The 14,448-nt window shown below is 52.9% G+C and overlaps 1 protein-coding gene across 1 annotated transcript in view; it reads right to left on the reverse strand.

Moving 5' to 3' along the window:
- Positions 1–396: 396 nt before the first annotated feature.
- ARMC9 (armadillo repeat containing 9) overlaps positions 397–14,448 on the reverse strand; it is a 75,716-nt gene continuing 61,664 nt past the window's right edge. Inside the window, exons 20-21 of the mRNA XM_054570665.1 lie at positions 3,908–4,012; positions 397–516 (exon numbers count right to left, since the gene is read on the reverse strand). Coding sequence (XP_054426640.1) covers positions 397–516; positions 3,908–4,012 — 225 coding nt within the window. The remainder of the gene's footprint in view (positions 517–3,907; positions 4,013–14,448) is intronic.

The following is a 14,448-nucleotide window of genomic DNA, read 5'->3' on the forward strand; positions in this document are numbered from 1 at the left end:
CTGTGACACTCCATCCCAACAAAGAGCCCCACGCTGCAGCGAGAGGCTGCAGAACAGAAGCCACGCACGTCCTTTCTGGGTGGGCCCACTACTCTGCTGGTCCCTTCCTTTGAAATTGCAAGGGCCCACCCTTGGCTTCTCCTGGAGGACGGCTGGCGGCCCTGGGGGTCCTGCGATCCAGCCACTTCCCTTTTCGGGGGGGAAAAAAAACCTGGCGGGGAGGTGGGGGGAAAGGGAGATTCCAACTCCTTCAAAAAGCCCCAAAGGCACCAATAAAGAGAGAAATGCTTTTCGATAGGAACGTTTTATTTTAAAATTTCATATACATACACCTTACACTGCAGTTGATTAAAATGAAGCCTAAGAAAATAAATCCCTGCCTCCGTTCGCCTGGACTTACAGTGGGTGCCCGTTCCTGTGGCCGCCGGGGGTGACGGGCCGGCGCAGGGGCTCGCCGCCACCCCACTGCGCGCTGGCCGGCCCCTTCCGCCGCGTCTTCCCTGAGTTGGTCAGGATCTGCGGGGGGAAAGAGGAGGTGGGCTGGAGAACGCGCCCCGAGGGCCGACCCAGGAGCTCGTGTGGGTCGTCTCCAGTGACACGAGGCTTTGCAAATCAACAAGGAAGGACCATGCCACAGTGTGCAGAAAGTTTCCCCTGAGGTTGGCATATTATACCATTTAGTGGCATAAATTTTTAAAAAACTGAGCAGTGGAAAAAAGGAGATGAAACAGTGGAATATAGTAGTATCACATCTTTGGAGAGGGCTGACTTTTGAAAGCGAGAGGGGAAAAAAAAGATTTAGTTTGATGAAAAATCAACATTTCCGCATATATAGTATACTAAAGATAGGCCAAATTAACGGGTAAACAACATACTGAAAATAAATATTTGCAGTAAATTCAACCAATTAAAGGTAAACCTTTTCGCTAGATAAGGAGCTCTTACAACTTAATAAGTAAAAGACTAAAAAGATAATTGGGCAAAGAATTCAGATAGCTAAGCCATAAAACAGAAAATACCACCAGAAAATAGGAAAATGACCAACCTCACGAGCGAGGAATAGACTGAAGAAATAAAATGAAGTCCCCATACTCAAGTTGCTAAAGTACTAAAATCAAGAGGGTTGAGGCCTGAGGAAACGCTTCTGTTCCTGCTTTAACGAGCCCGGGCACTTGGATTCTTGAACTTTCCAGTCCTGCATCAGTGCCTGGACGCACATCACACCGCCAGACAACCCCCGACCACCCCCGAAGGCCTGGGGAGGAACGCTGGGTCTCCAGACCATCCGTCATCCAGGCTCCAGGCCACGGCTCCTCCGCAGGATGACCCTCTCTGACCAATCCAGAGGCTGAGAGCGCAGGACCCCGTCCTCTCAGGAATGCGCCTTTTGCTGCCAGAGCCCTCAGCTTCCTTCTTTCCTCGGAAGGCTCCGGGTACTGCCTAGCGCTGCCTCTGGTTTACAAACCCTAAGACCCTTGAATAAATCTTCATCACTAATTTCTAGCCAAAGCCTCTTGACTCTTTTTGAGTGTCCAACATAAATAATTAGAAACTACAATTTCACCGAGAAGAAATCATTCAATAAGTGACAATGAAAGAAATGATCCCCCCGCCCCGCCCCGACTGCAAGCAATTGTTTAAAATGTTAGTGGCATGGAAGTTTGAGACAGCTCTTTTGGAAAGGAATTAGGTATTTTATATCAAGAGTTGTAAAAATGTTCATATCCTTGGGTGTCAATTCTAGTGAAAAAAAAACAAAATATGGAAAATGTTAAATAAACAAAGTTGCTTGTGAAAAAATTATTGTAGAGTAAAACTGGAACAGTCTGACTGTCCCAGTAACAGGGGAAGAATTAAGTAAAATGTGGCATATTCATCTGAAATATTCTATAGCCATTGACCATGATAAAGACTGAGTTATAAAGAAAATGTTTATTTAAAACATTAAGTAAAAGGTTATAATACTGCACATAAATGATACTTTCAATTTTGCTAAAAGTATGCGAGGACGGTGCAAGGACTCAGTGACAGACGCCGGACGCTGGTGGTGGCTGTGCGGCCTAACAGAGCCAAGAATGGTCCTCCTCCTATTTTCCAAGTTTCCTGTAATGTGCTTATATTATGTTAATAATTAAGGAAAGTTGTTTAACAAAGAAATCACGGTACAGCTGGTGAGGTCTGAGTAAAGTCGGCGGGTGGTGCGCGCCTCAGTTTCCTGGTTCGGCCACGTGCTACAGTTACCTAAGGCCTGGGGACACTGGGTCAAGGGGCAAGCCAACCCTCTGCAGGTTTTTCAACTTCCTGTGAGTCTATAATTATTTCAAAGGATAAAGTTAAATTTATTTTTTTAAATTGGAATTACATCTGTGATTTCTTGATTTTTACTGAAGACTTGTTTGGGTTTATATACTATTATTCAAGGTAGGGAGAAGGGGAAAAAGGGTCAATTTCCTATGGAAAAAATCAACAGGCATCACCTACACCGTGGGGACAGCGGCCAGCCGCGCCGGGCGTGGGGCAGCCGTCGGGGGCGGGGCGGGGGGGTGGGAAGCCGACGGGAGCGAGACGCTGGGAGGGGCCTCTACGCTCTGGAGGAAGTGACGCGCAAGGAAGCTTTCCGAACGGGGCGGAAGCGTGGTCCCAGTTCTGCCCGTCACTGGCGCAGTTCGGAGAAGAGGCCGCCTCAACTGCAGCCGCTAGTACCGTCCTCTGGTCCGACCTCCCTGTCACACAGCCCCCGTCTAAGATCTCAAGGGCCTGGGCCCGGGGCCCGGGGCGGGGTGATGAGGGCCTGGGCTGCGGGGGGCAGCACTGGGACCGGACAGGTGCGTCCTGCTCTGCTCATCCTGTGACGGCTCCGACGCCTGCACCCCACGTGGTTTTCCCTCCCAAGTCACTGTCTCTGCCTTCTGCTCCACACCAACCACCTCATCCGAGGTTGCAGGGCCCACGTGACTGAGCCAGGCAACCCGCGGCTCCGAGGTGCCCGAGCTCCTGCTAACGCCACTGCCCTTCACCCCAGGGGCTTAGCCGCCGGTAGTCACAGGGCTTCGGTCTGGACGGGCCCTCATCCCTTGTAATGGCTCCTCCCTTCAGAAGCCTGATGCCCCGGCATCCCGCCGGCTCAGCCCTGCGCTCTCTGATCGAGGGGGTGCCCGAGGCCCCGACCCTGCCCTGTCCTGGCGGGTGGAGTGGCAGCTCCCTCCTGGCGCGCCGTCCCTGCTTCGCTGGTGCGGGGTCAGCAGGGGCTCCCGGAGCTGGCTGCGCGCCAGGGCCACCCGGGAGCTGGCGGAGTTCAGATTTCGACCACCACAGACACGCAGCTCCACAGGCTGCTCAAACACGGGACTGACCTCCCCGGCCGTCCCCGCCGGCCTGTGTCCTCCGGCCTCTCCCCAGGCCCCTCAGATGGTTCCCGTTCTGTCCCTCTCGGGGGCCCCCCCGCCCCCCGCCCCTGCCATGCTGGATCAGCCCTCTGCCCTCAGCCCCTCTCTCGCTCTCTCCACCCTCTGCTTTGGTGGGCGACCGCCTGTCTGATGGTCTCCGCCATCAGCCGTGTGAGGCGGCTTCCACATCCACCACAACCCTCCCTTCTGGCAGATGAGGCACGAGAAAAGCATCAGGCTAGGCGAGTGCTGCTGAGGAGGGCAGACCTTCCGGTGCCATGAAGGTCCCCAGCGTGTGCCCTGTGGTCATGGTCTAACCCCTCTTCTGTTCACCAGCGGGTCTGTTTGCAACAGGTAGCTGGGGCCACTGGAGACAAACTGGCCAATACGGAACTTCCCGTGAACACAGTGTCATCACAGACCAGACCAGACCCTCGCGTGCTGTGGCAGGGCCTCCAGCCACCTACGGTCCCTCTCCCACTCTTCTATCTCAGGACCCCGCCCTGCCACGCCGTACTCACTCCCAAGTACTCCGTGGTCAGAAGCTTCTCGCCTGAGAGTTCTCCAAGCTGGGGCTGGATCAGCTCGTCTTTGTCCAGGTCGGCTTCCATGGTGTCACGGTCCTCCTGTTTCAAAGGAGACATGGGGTGACTGCTCTGGATGCCAGCCGCAAGCTCCCAGATGGGCGGGTCCCCAAGGGGACACCTGCCATGAATGAGAAGGCATCAGCCACAGCAACGCACAGGTCTGCATTTCAAAGGGGCTCGGGACAGACTGCCCTCTGCACATAACCCCCACCCCCTGCCACCCGTTCCCATGAAGAGGATGGGAGGGCGCCGGCCCCCTCGTTAGGGCACTCAGTGTCCACGGAGCACGTCCAGGACCCCAGCTGTGAAGAGGGCCCACAGGATGTGCATCAGTCCTGCCTTGTCGCAGGTCCCAGAATCCCTCTCTCCACGAGGTCAAGGGACCGTGTCAACAGCCAGATTGGTCACCCTGCAAACCACTGTTAAGCACCTTCGTGTGCACAGGCCTTATGAGGGGAGCAGAGCTGCCTAGTACAGGCTTGCCTTTCTCCAGCAGTTGACAGACAAAAGGAGGACTCAGCAGAGAGAGGGGTGCTTTTGCTTTGGGGAAGGAGGCGTGGACATACCTTTCCCTATTCTTCCCACTAAGTACAACCCAAAACACGGGGCACTACATGGAAACACAGGAGGCCCCGAGAAATGGAGAGGAGGCGGGCTGGCTGGGGCACAGGGAGGAGGGGTGGCGCGTCCTCGGGCTTCCTTTTCACCTTTCAGATTTCAGACTTGGAGCTAAAAGAGCCAGCCACCCAGGAACGTTAACTGGGAAGACAAACAACAACAACAACTACTAAACAAACTAACAACTCCCCTCAAAAGCTGCCCCTTCTAGCCAAAGGACCAGGAGAAGGGGATCTTAGCTCAGCAGAACTTTTGGAAGATAACCAAGCACCACAGGGCACACGGCTGCCCCACCCCCAGTCACACCAGCGAGGGCCTCGGGGGGCCCAGGCTTCTGCCCGTGCCAAGCTGTAATGGGGTGCCCAACACCCCCCACTGCGGTGATAGCAGAGAAGGACAAGGGGGGGAATTTCATCCCTGCTGGCCGGTAACGAGGCCTCCCACCCGGAGGTGAGAGTGGAGACCACGTGTGGAGTCTGGACTTCCACGCCTGCTCGGCAGTAACGAGATGTGCCCCCTTTAGTGGAGAGTCAAGATTTTCTCCACTGGTCACCACGGTCCCATGGTGGCCGGGGGCGCATGGGGAGCGGTAACGAGGCATCCCTACCCGGCAGCCGGGGAGGCAGGGGCCTAGGAGGGACCCAGAACTCCCATCCCACCCTGCCCTGCAGGACCGAGGAGCCTCCGCCCCTCCCAGCACCCGGGAGTCGAAGGGGTGAGGGGGGCCTGTACCACATGAGCAGGAAGGGGATGGGCCGGCCTTGCCTGCCAGGGCGATGTCAGGAGGAGCTAGAACAAGGTCTGAACGTGATCCAAAGTCTCCTAACATCATGCACAAAATACCCAGGTCTAAACAAAAACCCACTCATCATACCAGGAACCAGGGGACTCTCAAAGAGAATGAAGAGAGACAACGAATCGATGCCAACATCAAAAATAACAGAGATGCTACACTTATCTGACATGGGATTTAAAGCAGCCATCATAAACACGCTTCACTGAGCAACAGCAGAGAGCACTGAGAGAAATTAAAAAACAGAAGATCTCACAAACAGAAAAATAAAATAAACTCAAAGCAGGCAAAAGGAAGGGAATAATAAAAAGAGCAGAAATCGATGAAAATAAAAAATAACAAAATCTGTGAAACAAGCTGGGTTTTTTAAAAAGATTAATAAAAATGTCAAGACTCTAGCAAGCTTGACAAAGAAAAAGAAAGAAGAAAACGAATGACCAATTTGGGAATGAGACAGGAGCTATCGCCATAGGCCCTGCAGGCAGCAAAAGGAATAGAAGGGGCCACTGCAGACAGACCCATCCGGCAACGGAGGGAGAAAAGCGCATCTTACGTCAAGCCCCTCCAAAGGAAACAGGTGACTGGAGTAGTCCTATAACTACCAAGGAAATTGAACTCATGGTTCTTTTCCACGTAGTGCGAAAAGTTCTAGCTAGAGCAATACGGTGAAAAAGGGAAATAAAAAGCAAGCAGCTCTGAAAGGAAGAAATCGCACTGTCTCCATTTGCTGATGATATGATTGTCTATGTAGACAATCCCAGGGAACTGCCTCTTCCCCAGACTCCTTGAATTAATGACTGAATTTGACAAGGTCACAGGACATTAGCCATTAGGGACATGCACATTGAAACCACAGTGAGCTATCCCTCCACGCCCACCAGAATGGCTAAAATAAACACCGGCAACAGCACCAAACACTGGTGGGGATGCGGAGAACCCAGGTCACTGACACGTTGTTAACGGGAATATGGAAGCGCTCCAGCCACCTGGGAAAACAGTTGGGCAATTTCGTAAAAAGCTGAACGTGCAAATCCGTGCCACCCAGCAACAATGCTCTTGGGCATTTATCCCAGGGAAATGGAAACCACTGTCACACAAATGTCTGGATGTGAATGTTTATAGAAGCTTTATTTGCAATATCCCAAAACTGGGGATATTGCAAATAAAGCTGCTGTCCTTCCACAGGAGGGCGGTTGAACACACGGCGGCACATGTGCCGCGAGCCACGGGTGCACGCCCGCCTGGACGGCCCTCAGGTGCAGCGCTGTGTGTAGAAGGGCCAGTCCTTGACAGTTATGGGCTGTTCCACCTACATAACATTCTTTTTTTAAAAAAAGGTTTTATTTATTTTTAGAGAGAGGGGAAAGGAGGGAGAAAGAGAGGGAGAGAAACTTCGATTGGCTGCCTCTCACATGTGCCCCGACTGGGGACTGAACCCGCAACCCAGACACCTGCCCTGACTGGGAATCGAACCATATCCAAGAGGGTGACCTTTTGCTTTGAGGCACAACGTCCAACCGATGGAGCCACACTGGTCAGGGCCACTTACATAATGTGCTTGAAATGACAAAAGTGTGGAAATGGAGAACAGATCAGGGGTAGCCAGGGGTTAACAGGAAACGGGGGTGGGAAGGTAGGGCGTGGCCACAAAGATCCTTGTGATGACAGAAACCTTCTAGGTCTTGAATGCATCACTGGTAGCATCATGGCTAGGGTGTTAGAGCACAGCTTTGCAAGCTTTACCGTTGGATGGAACTGGGTAAAGGGAACAGAATTTTTCTGTATTATTTCTAACAATTGCATGTGAATCTATAATAATCTCAAGTTTCCAACTGTAAAAAGAGAGGAGTTACGAACAAAACAGCAGCATATAAGAGATGTTACACACCTGTGCCTAATCAAATGCCAGCTGAGCACTGTTCGCAGCATCGGGGACCCTGGGGTCCTCTCTCCCACCCCCGCCAAGACTTCAGAGATCGCGCTGACTTTGCAGGTTAAATGGTAAAGATCAGTACAAAACAGACCAGGCCTTTGCTGACAGAGGCACTAAGGAAGGACTGTGTTCCTATGAACTCAGGGACCTGGCCTGCTATGGCGGGAGTCGGCAGGGGGGAGCCCTGGAGGGAGCTGGCAGCCCAAGTGCTGGTCTCGAGGCGGATGGGAGATGCAGGCCAGCACACCCTGGCGACAACAGTCCCGGAGGTCATCTAACTGATCCTTCCCGATTCCTTGTCCACTCAACACCCTGTAATTTGGCTCCTCTACACTTGCCAACAGGAAGAGAAAGCTCTGTTCTGCAAACACGAGTTCCTTGTTTTACTTTCAAGCTAATTTCCAGTCATTCTAGATGCCCTTGTCATTTGTGAACTGGATTTTTCTGAGTCGGTTTCCAAGGGACCCAAAGGCTCACACTCCCAGGAGGGCTGCCTCTGGGTAGGGCCGATGCTGCGGGGGGTGGTGGTTGGGGGCTGCAGCCCTGCCTCTCCAGGCACTTTTTAGGACCCAGATAGTCAGCGCCACCTGACATCATAGACAGTGTCAACCAGGAAGAGCTGTCTTAAGAAAAGGGGATTAGACTTATTCTAAGTGGTTCCCAAAGGCAGACCAGAGCCAGCAGGCTCCAGACCAACCCAGAGCCTTCCCTGACAGCGGCCCGTCTTACCGGTGGCCTGGGCCGCGTCGACTCCCGCCAGCGCACACGGGAGAGCATTTACGGGGCACCCGCTCACCACAGAAGCACGGAGGAGCCCGCCTTGCATTTCCGTAGCACTTCACCCCTCACCTCTCGCAGTGCCTCTGTGTGGACCTGTCCTTTGTCATTCTGTCCAATGTGGAAACCGGACCTGAGAGAAGTGTCAGTCCATGGTGACAGTCCATGGTGACAGCCTGGCCCTGGGGCTTGGCCACCGGGGGCCCTGCAGAGCAGCCTGCTCCTGTGGAGGCACAGGCTGGACTGAGCAGGTCTTCTGAGGCCTGCGGGTCCCCAGTGTCTGGTTGAGGCTGAGCTCGAGGAGACAGGGAACGGGCCATGGTCTCATCCCGCTCGCTCTCTCTGTCTGTCGCAGAGCATCTCTGGTCCTCCCTGGAACGCCAGGCTCGTGGCCAGCCTGACCCCCGGCCCGGGAGCTGCCTTCTCCCGGGCAGCTCTGCCAAGCGCTGGGTACCCACCATCCTGAAATTTCACTCGGGGACCCGTAGCAGCAACGCGATCTCCGAGGCCTCCCTGAGGTCAGCCCTGGGACAGCCGGGCAAGATTCATTCAGCTGCCCCGGCTTTGAGCTCGGTTTCCTAAAATACCAACACCTCAGCGACCAAATAGTGTGAGCCACCTGTGATTATCTCAGGAGAGCGACTGCTCCCTGGGAACAAAAGCAGTGGCTCTGCGGTGCAGTGAGTGGCAGGGTGCCCTGGGCAGCGGGGGTGCGTTTCAGCTCTTCTCCAGGGAACGAAGCCTTGGAGGCACCAGCTGGAAATGGGCGAACTCATCACGATTCCACAGAGGTATTGGTGATATGCCCCTTCCCTGCCACGATGGAACCTGAAATGTGAAGGAACAAAGCCAACGTCCACAACTCCGCTCTAGTGGGGCATGAGTGGTCGACGGCTCGCCGTGGTAGAAGCTGGCGAGAGCATTTCTTTGCCCTGGACCACAAACAAGTGCCCGGACAAGTACACTCACCTGCGGGCAGCCTGTACCTTGGGCAGCACTGGGGATCCCACGCGAGAGCTTGATTTATCAGCTTGTTCAAAAACAAGTCAGTAAGACAGTCACCCAAACACTTACTTCATTTTGTTTTTTTTAGTTAAAACGAGTTGAAGTTTTTTTCATTAAAAGTACTTTATAGTGAAATTTATTGGTCATGAATTGGCCTTCCCTAACCTCCCAAAACAGAGGACGTGTCCTGCATTTGGTCCCTAGTACACACAGCCCTTTAACGGCGGCCAACCCAGGCTGCGGCTTGCTGGGTGCATGTGGGCAGGCGGGCCCCCCGCCCCCCAGTTTCTCTGCTGGTGAAGCACAGGCAAGCACTCCTGCTGCTTCTGAGAACGCTGTGCTGCTGTTACACGCAGGGACCTAAGAGCATGAGCATGAGGCGCACCCTTTGATGGACAGTCCTTGGTTAAGAAAGGTTAGAGGCTGTAACCTGGAAGGCCATGACGCTTGTCAGTGCCTCGGTTTCTCCATCCAGCAAATGAGACCATCTTGCTGCCTCCTTTACAATCTCGACTTACTGACAGAGGGGATTCCTTCAGTTCTCTGATGTTGAAAAGCCATTTAAGCAGAGATACAAACAAGTCACTGTCACCGTTTTTCTAAGAAACACTAATATCAGTGGAAAAGAAATGGAGAGGCATCGTCAGGGCTCCTGAGACATCAAGAGTAACTGTGAGCTCAGCGAGCCAGTTGGGCTGGAAAGGGCAATTTAACAAAGAGAAGCGAGAGTTTAATTCAGGGCTATTCACTCCGTTCCCAGTGATGCTCAGGAACCTCTCTGCAGAGGGGAGGGTGGAGGAAACCGCGAGGTGCGGTGGCCGTGCGGGACAGGGCCTACCAGGCACATGCCTGCGGAGGGCAGGCCCTCTGGCCGAGGGATCAGAGCATCTGAGTGCTAGGAGGACTCTCTGCGACAGGAAGCCTAGGGCGCATTCAGTGGCAACTACAACTCGGGCTTTCTAGCTGTCATGAGGCAACCGCTTTCCTTTCGCTTCCCCGGTATAAGTGGCCAGGACTTTTTCGCCTCACTCGGATGGTGAGGCCCCGGGCCAGGGGCCCCTGTGAAAACGACACCAGCCACCCTAACTACTGCCCCGCCCTCAGCTGCCTGTGAATTCCAAACAAAACACAGTTTGAAGTCTCCTTTGGGAAAGAAGGAGGTGATGAATAAGGAAATGCCTCGAGAATAAATGTCTCATTGGGGCGGGGTTTAAGCACCATTGTGGGAAGGCACTGGACTAACACGACCGGGTCAGTGGGTGCGTCAGCAGGACGCGTCGGGTTACGGCGGCCCGGCCTCCGGGGTAGCCGATTCCTCCAAGAAACTAAGAATGCCTCACAGAAAAGGCACTTGAGGTGAGATGAATTTAGGTGTTCTAATACGAGGCTTCCCCGCAGCCGCTCAGTGATCTTATGACGCTACAAGATTCTTAACTGGAGGCCTTAGATACATAATACTCCAGACAAACCAGATTCTAAGCCATTGGCCTGAGAAAAAAAACTAAGGTTAACCATTAAATGCGTTTGAAAACTCAGATTCTTACAGATATGATGCAGAGAGCGGAATGGGTTCAGGGGGTTTTCCATGTGACAAGCGAAAGTATCGAGTGTGTTCTCCGCTTGAAATAATTATAAGGCTGCTACCGACGGTTTAAATTTGAGACCCCTTAGAACACTGAATGGTAAATCTCACTCTTTGTGACAATAAGGGAGAAACGCTCCACGTGGGAGAGGACAGGTGGGCCGAGGTGACTGGGCAGGCAGTGTGCTCGGCGGGCTTCCCCTGGCGGAGTGGGCCCTTCCCGTGCTGCGCCTCCCTGGGAGCGTGTGCCCAGGGCGGGGCCGGAGCGGGCCCAGGATCCCTGGGGACACACCGTGATGCTCAGAGGTTGTCCTAGACAGCGACTTCCCCATTCGCAAAGCCCATCGGGGTAATGGTGGCCGCTCTAACGAGTGGCCCAGCTCAGTGAATGCCCATGTGACGGAGACCAGAGAAACTCCCAGACCTTTACTTCTTGACTTCTTCTACTCTAACCCATTGCTTTAGCTGCTCAATTTGCTGGCTTAAACCGTTTCTGAAGTCTAAGCGAAAGCAGCAAGATACATGGCAGCAATGGCAAAGTCGCTCTGTGAAAAGCCAAGCGTATTAAAATACGTAATCAGAGGAGACTTGCAGGCTCAGCAGGACTGGAAGTGAACAGCAGGGGAAGCTTTTGTGGGACAGAGGGAGAAGGCCAACGCCATACCAGTGTGCGGCCACCATACGCTGCTTCTAACCAGGGGTCATCCAAGTGAGCTCAGCTGACTAACGAGGGGCTAAGGGGAAAATGGACTCCGGGACTAAGTGTGCCCCCCAACCCTGAGTGAGTAGAGGTCGGGCAGGCGAACAAGAAACTACCAGCCCAGAACGGCAAACGCACCTTGGCACAAGGAAGGTATTTTCTTACACGCCGGCAAGAATGTCCAAAGGAGAAACTATATCCAATGAACCACGTATGTTCTGAAATAACGTTTAGACGAACCTCAAAGCCCTGATAGAATCCGGATGAAGCGGATTTGAAAAGTAAGAATTTGTCAGAGTTTCTCAAGTTCCTCGGGACTGAGGGGAGTAATGGGGTCGGGGAGTGGGAATCCGAATTTGGTTTTTCAGGGAAACCTCATGGGCCAGCTGTACCGGAAGTCTGTCCAGCAACAGCCTCCCTCCCTCCCCGTCTCCGACCCACGGAGAGCTTCCCCTGTCGCTCCTTCCTGCTGCCACCCCAGCCCCGCCTGGAGCGCCCGCCTGCCCCAGCTCCACCTCCAGCTCCGGCCGGCAGCACACGGGGCCCTGCCCCAGCAGACTTCCGTCCCCATCCACCCAGCCCGCCTCTGGGTCGCACCGGTGATGTTAAAACTCACTGCGACGTGCACGGAGCCTGTGCCATTGCTGTTGCCTGATGACATGGGGACAAGGAGGCTTCTGTGCTTGGCCCTGTCTGTTCCCTGTCACCTTGGACTTGGAAGCAGGACACAGCGCACTTGGTCAAATGCACACATGACGCCAGAGGAGAATCTGACCCAACACCCCGTGAGCGGCAATGAGCTGGCCTGCCAAGGAGACAGCTCTCAGGGACCCAGACGGCGCCCCGGGCTCGGTGTCAACTCCCCCGCCCCCGGGGTCCTGGAGTAGACTTGTCCCCCAGCCCCAGAGGGAGAAGGGGTCGGACTGCCCCCCTTCAGGCAAAGCTCCAAGTACAATCGGAGAGTTCTGCACCCCTCTTTCAGTAACCGGTAGAACAAATAGAAAAATAAGTAAGGACCTAGAGTAGTCCCTGGCATACAATGGGTGCTTAATAAATGTTTGTTAAATAGCTGAGTTTTCGCTACATCGGTTTTTGTAAGGTTCCCAGAGCTCAATCGACTTCAGTGCAGCAGGAGGAAACAGAAAAGCTACTGCTGTCTGAACACAGCGTTTATACGCCAGGCTCCCTGCTCAGGTTTTATGCTGATTATTTCACTTACTCCTTTCAACACTACTGTCTGGATGTTAGAAGAAAATGAAGTTTCTGAAATTGAGGACTGAGGATAGACACCAGTAAGACTAGTTTAGGGTGAGATTCAGACTGAAATAAGCAGTTGGCTTCTCCCACTTGGTTAAAATTTAGGTGGAAACAAATGTCAATTTGGATTGCTAAAACTCTCACTTCAATTGTAAACAACTTCTCAGGTTTTTTTTGAAACCACAAAATGTTTGCCATGTATGCAAAGGTTGCCCTAAAATGGCTGGTTCTGTACTGAACCTCCCTGTGGTGGAAGAAGAGCCACAGCGCCCTCCCACACACCCCTCTGCAGAGCGCACCAGCCTCCCACGCAGGGGTGGAGTTATTTCCTTATCTCTTTAGTCTGGGCTGGCGGGGACCTTGACCAGTAGGATGTGACAGAAGCGAGGCCATGAGAGTTCCGGGGCCTCCACCCTCTTGGTGAGGATGGTCCTAGAAAGATGCCCCGCAAACCCACTGGAGGGGAGAGGCCCAGCTGCCAGGCCACGAGGGAGGCCACTGCGGACCTTCCTACCCTGCTGACCCCCAGCCAGAGGCAGCCAGGGGAGTGGGGTGGGATGGAACCAGCGGAGGCATCTGCCCAGCAGACCCGCAGAATCAGGAGGAAAAGACTTGCTCTTTGAAGCCACCAAGATCTGGCACGGTTTGTACTGGTTAGCAAAGGCTAAGTGGTACACTCACCAACACGCAGCAACTGAGCTGTACTCAGAGTATATCAACCTGTGTGATTCCATTGCTACAAGCTTGAAAAGCAGGGTGAAGACTCGAGGGGGCTTCTAATGACCAGAATGGTGGCTATACAGATGTGTGCACTGTGTGCAAAGCCTCCGGGGCTGGGGTCACGTGAACCTGCCTGCTCACCTTCTGCTGGGGAGTTCTCTGCAGGGAGAAGTCCTCCCTGGGGGGACTCTACCAGGGCTCCGCCCAACAGTCTGCTGTGCGCCTTTACTCCGTGAATTCCTGTCAACAGCCAATGTGTGCCACAGCCACGCCAAGCAGCGGGGAGCCCTGGAGAACAAAGCGGACACTGTCCCTGTCCTGGTAGCACTTTGAGTTCACTAGTGGAGAATAAAAGGCAGTGTGAATAAATAGCAACTAAGAAAAAAAAGATGAATCAATCATGCAATATCAAAATAAATGCCAAAAGGTAGCACACGAGCAGCTACTAAATAAGTTACATAACTAATTCTCTGCAGTGTGCCCACCACAGGGCAATGTTAACTTTTACTCTGCTTCTGGGTTTTTCTATTTCAGAGGAACTCACCCTGCTTTTCCCTTCAAAGGTCTGACTCATGTCTGTGTGACTCTCAGCAGCACAGCATAGCCCAAGGGTAACATGCCGTGACTCACAACTGCTTAACGAATGCCCCTCTTGCAGTTTCTGTCATTCTGCAAAATTGAATATGCTACATTGCTCATTTTGTTCACTATTAACAGAAAATTGCTTCTATTTCTGTGTTTTATATAGCACACACATTCAGTATTTTATGTTTCATATGTGGCACACAGAATTTAGATGCCAACTAAAACATGCCCTGAGTCACACAGATCCTGAGTCCCCACAACCAAGTCACAGTGATGCAGGCAAAGTCCTACTTACTACCTGGGACACCGAGGCCTTGGATTCTGAGGTTGGAAGGGATGACACGTCACATGCTATTTTTTCCCAAGTTGCATTCCCAGACCTAAAACACTATGTGTTTCATCTTTGAATGGCAAGTGAATGATTTGATTGGGTAAGTAGAAACAAGTTTATTCATAAAAATTTTAAAATGAAATCAGGTAGAATGCACTTAAGTATAAGGATTTA

This window comes from Pteronotus mesoamericanus, unplaced genomic scaffold (assembly GCF_021234165.1).
Source record: "Pteronotus mesoamericanus isolate MK-2021 breed Mesoamerican mustached bat unplaced genomic scaffold, CSHL_Meso_final contig_1018, whole genome shotgun sequence".
Lineage (NCBI taxonomy): Eukaryota > Metazoa > Chordata > Mammalia > Chiroptera > Mormoopidae > Pteronotus > Pteronotus mesoamericanus.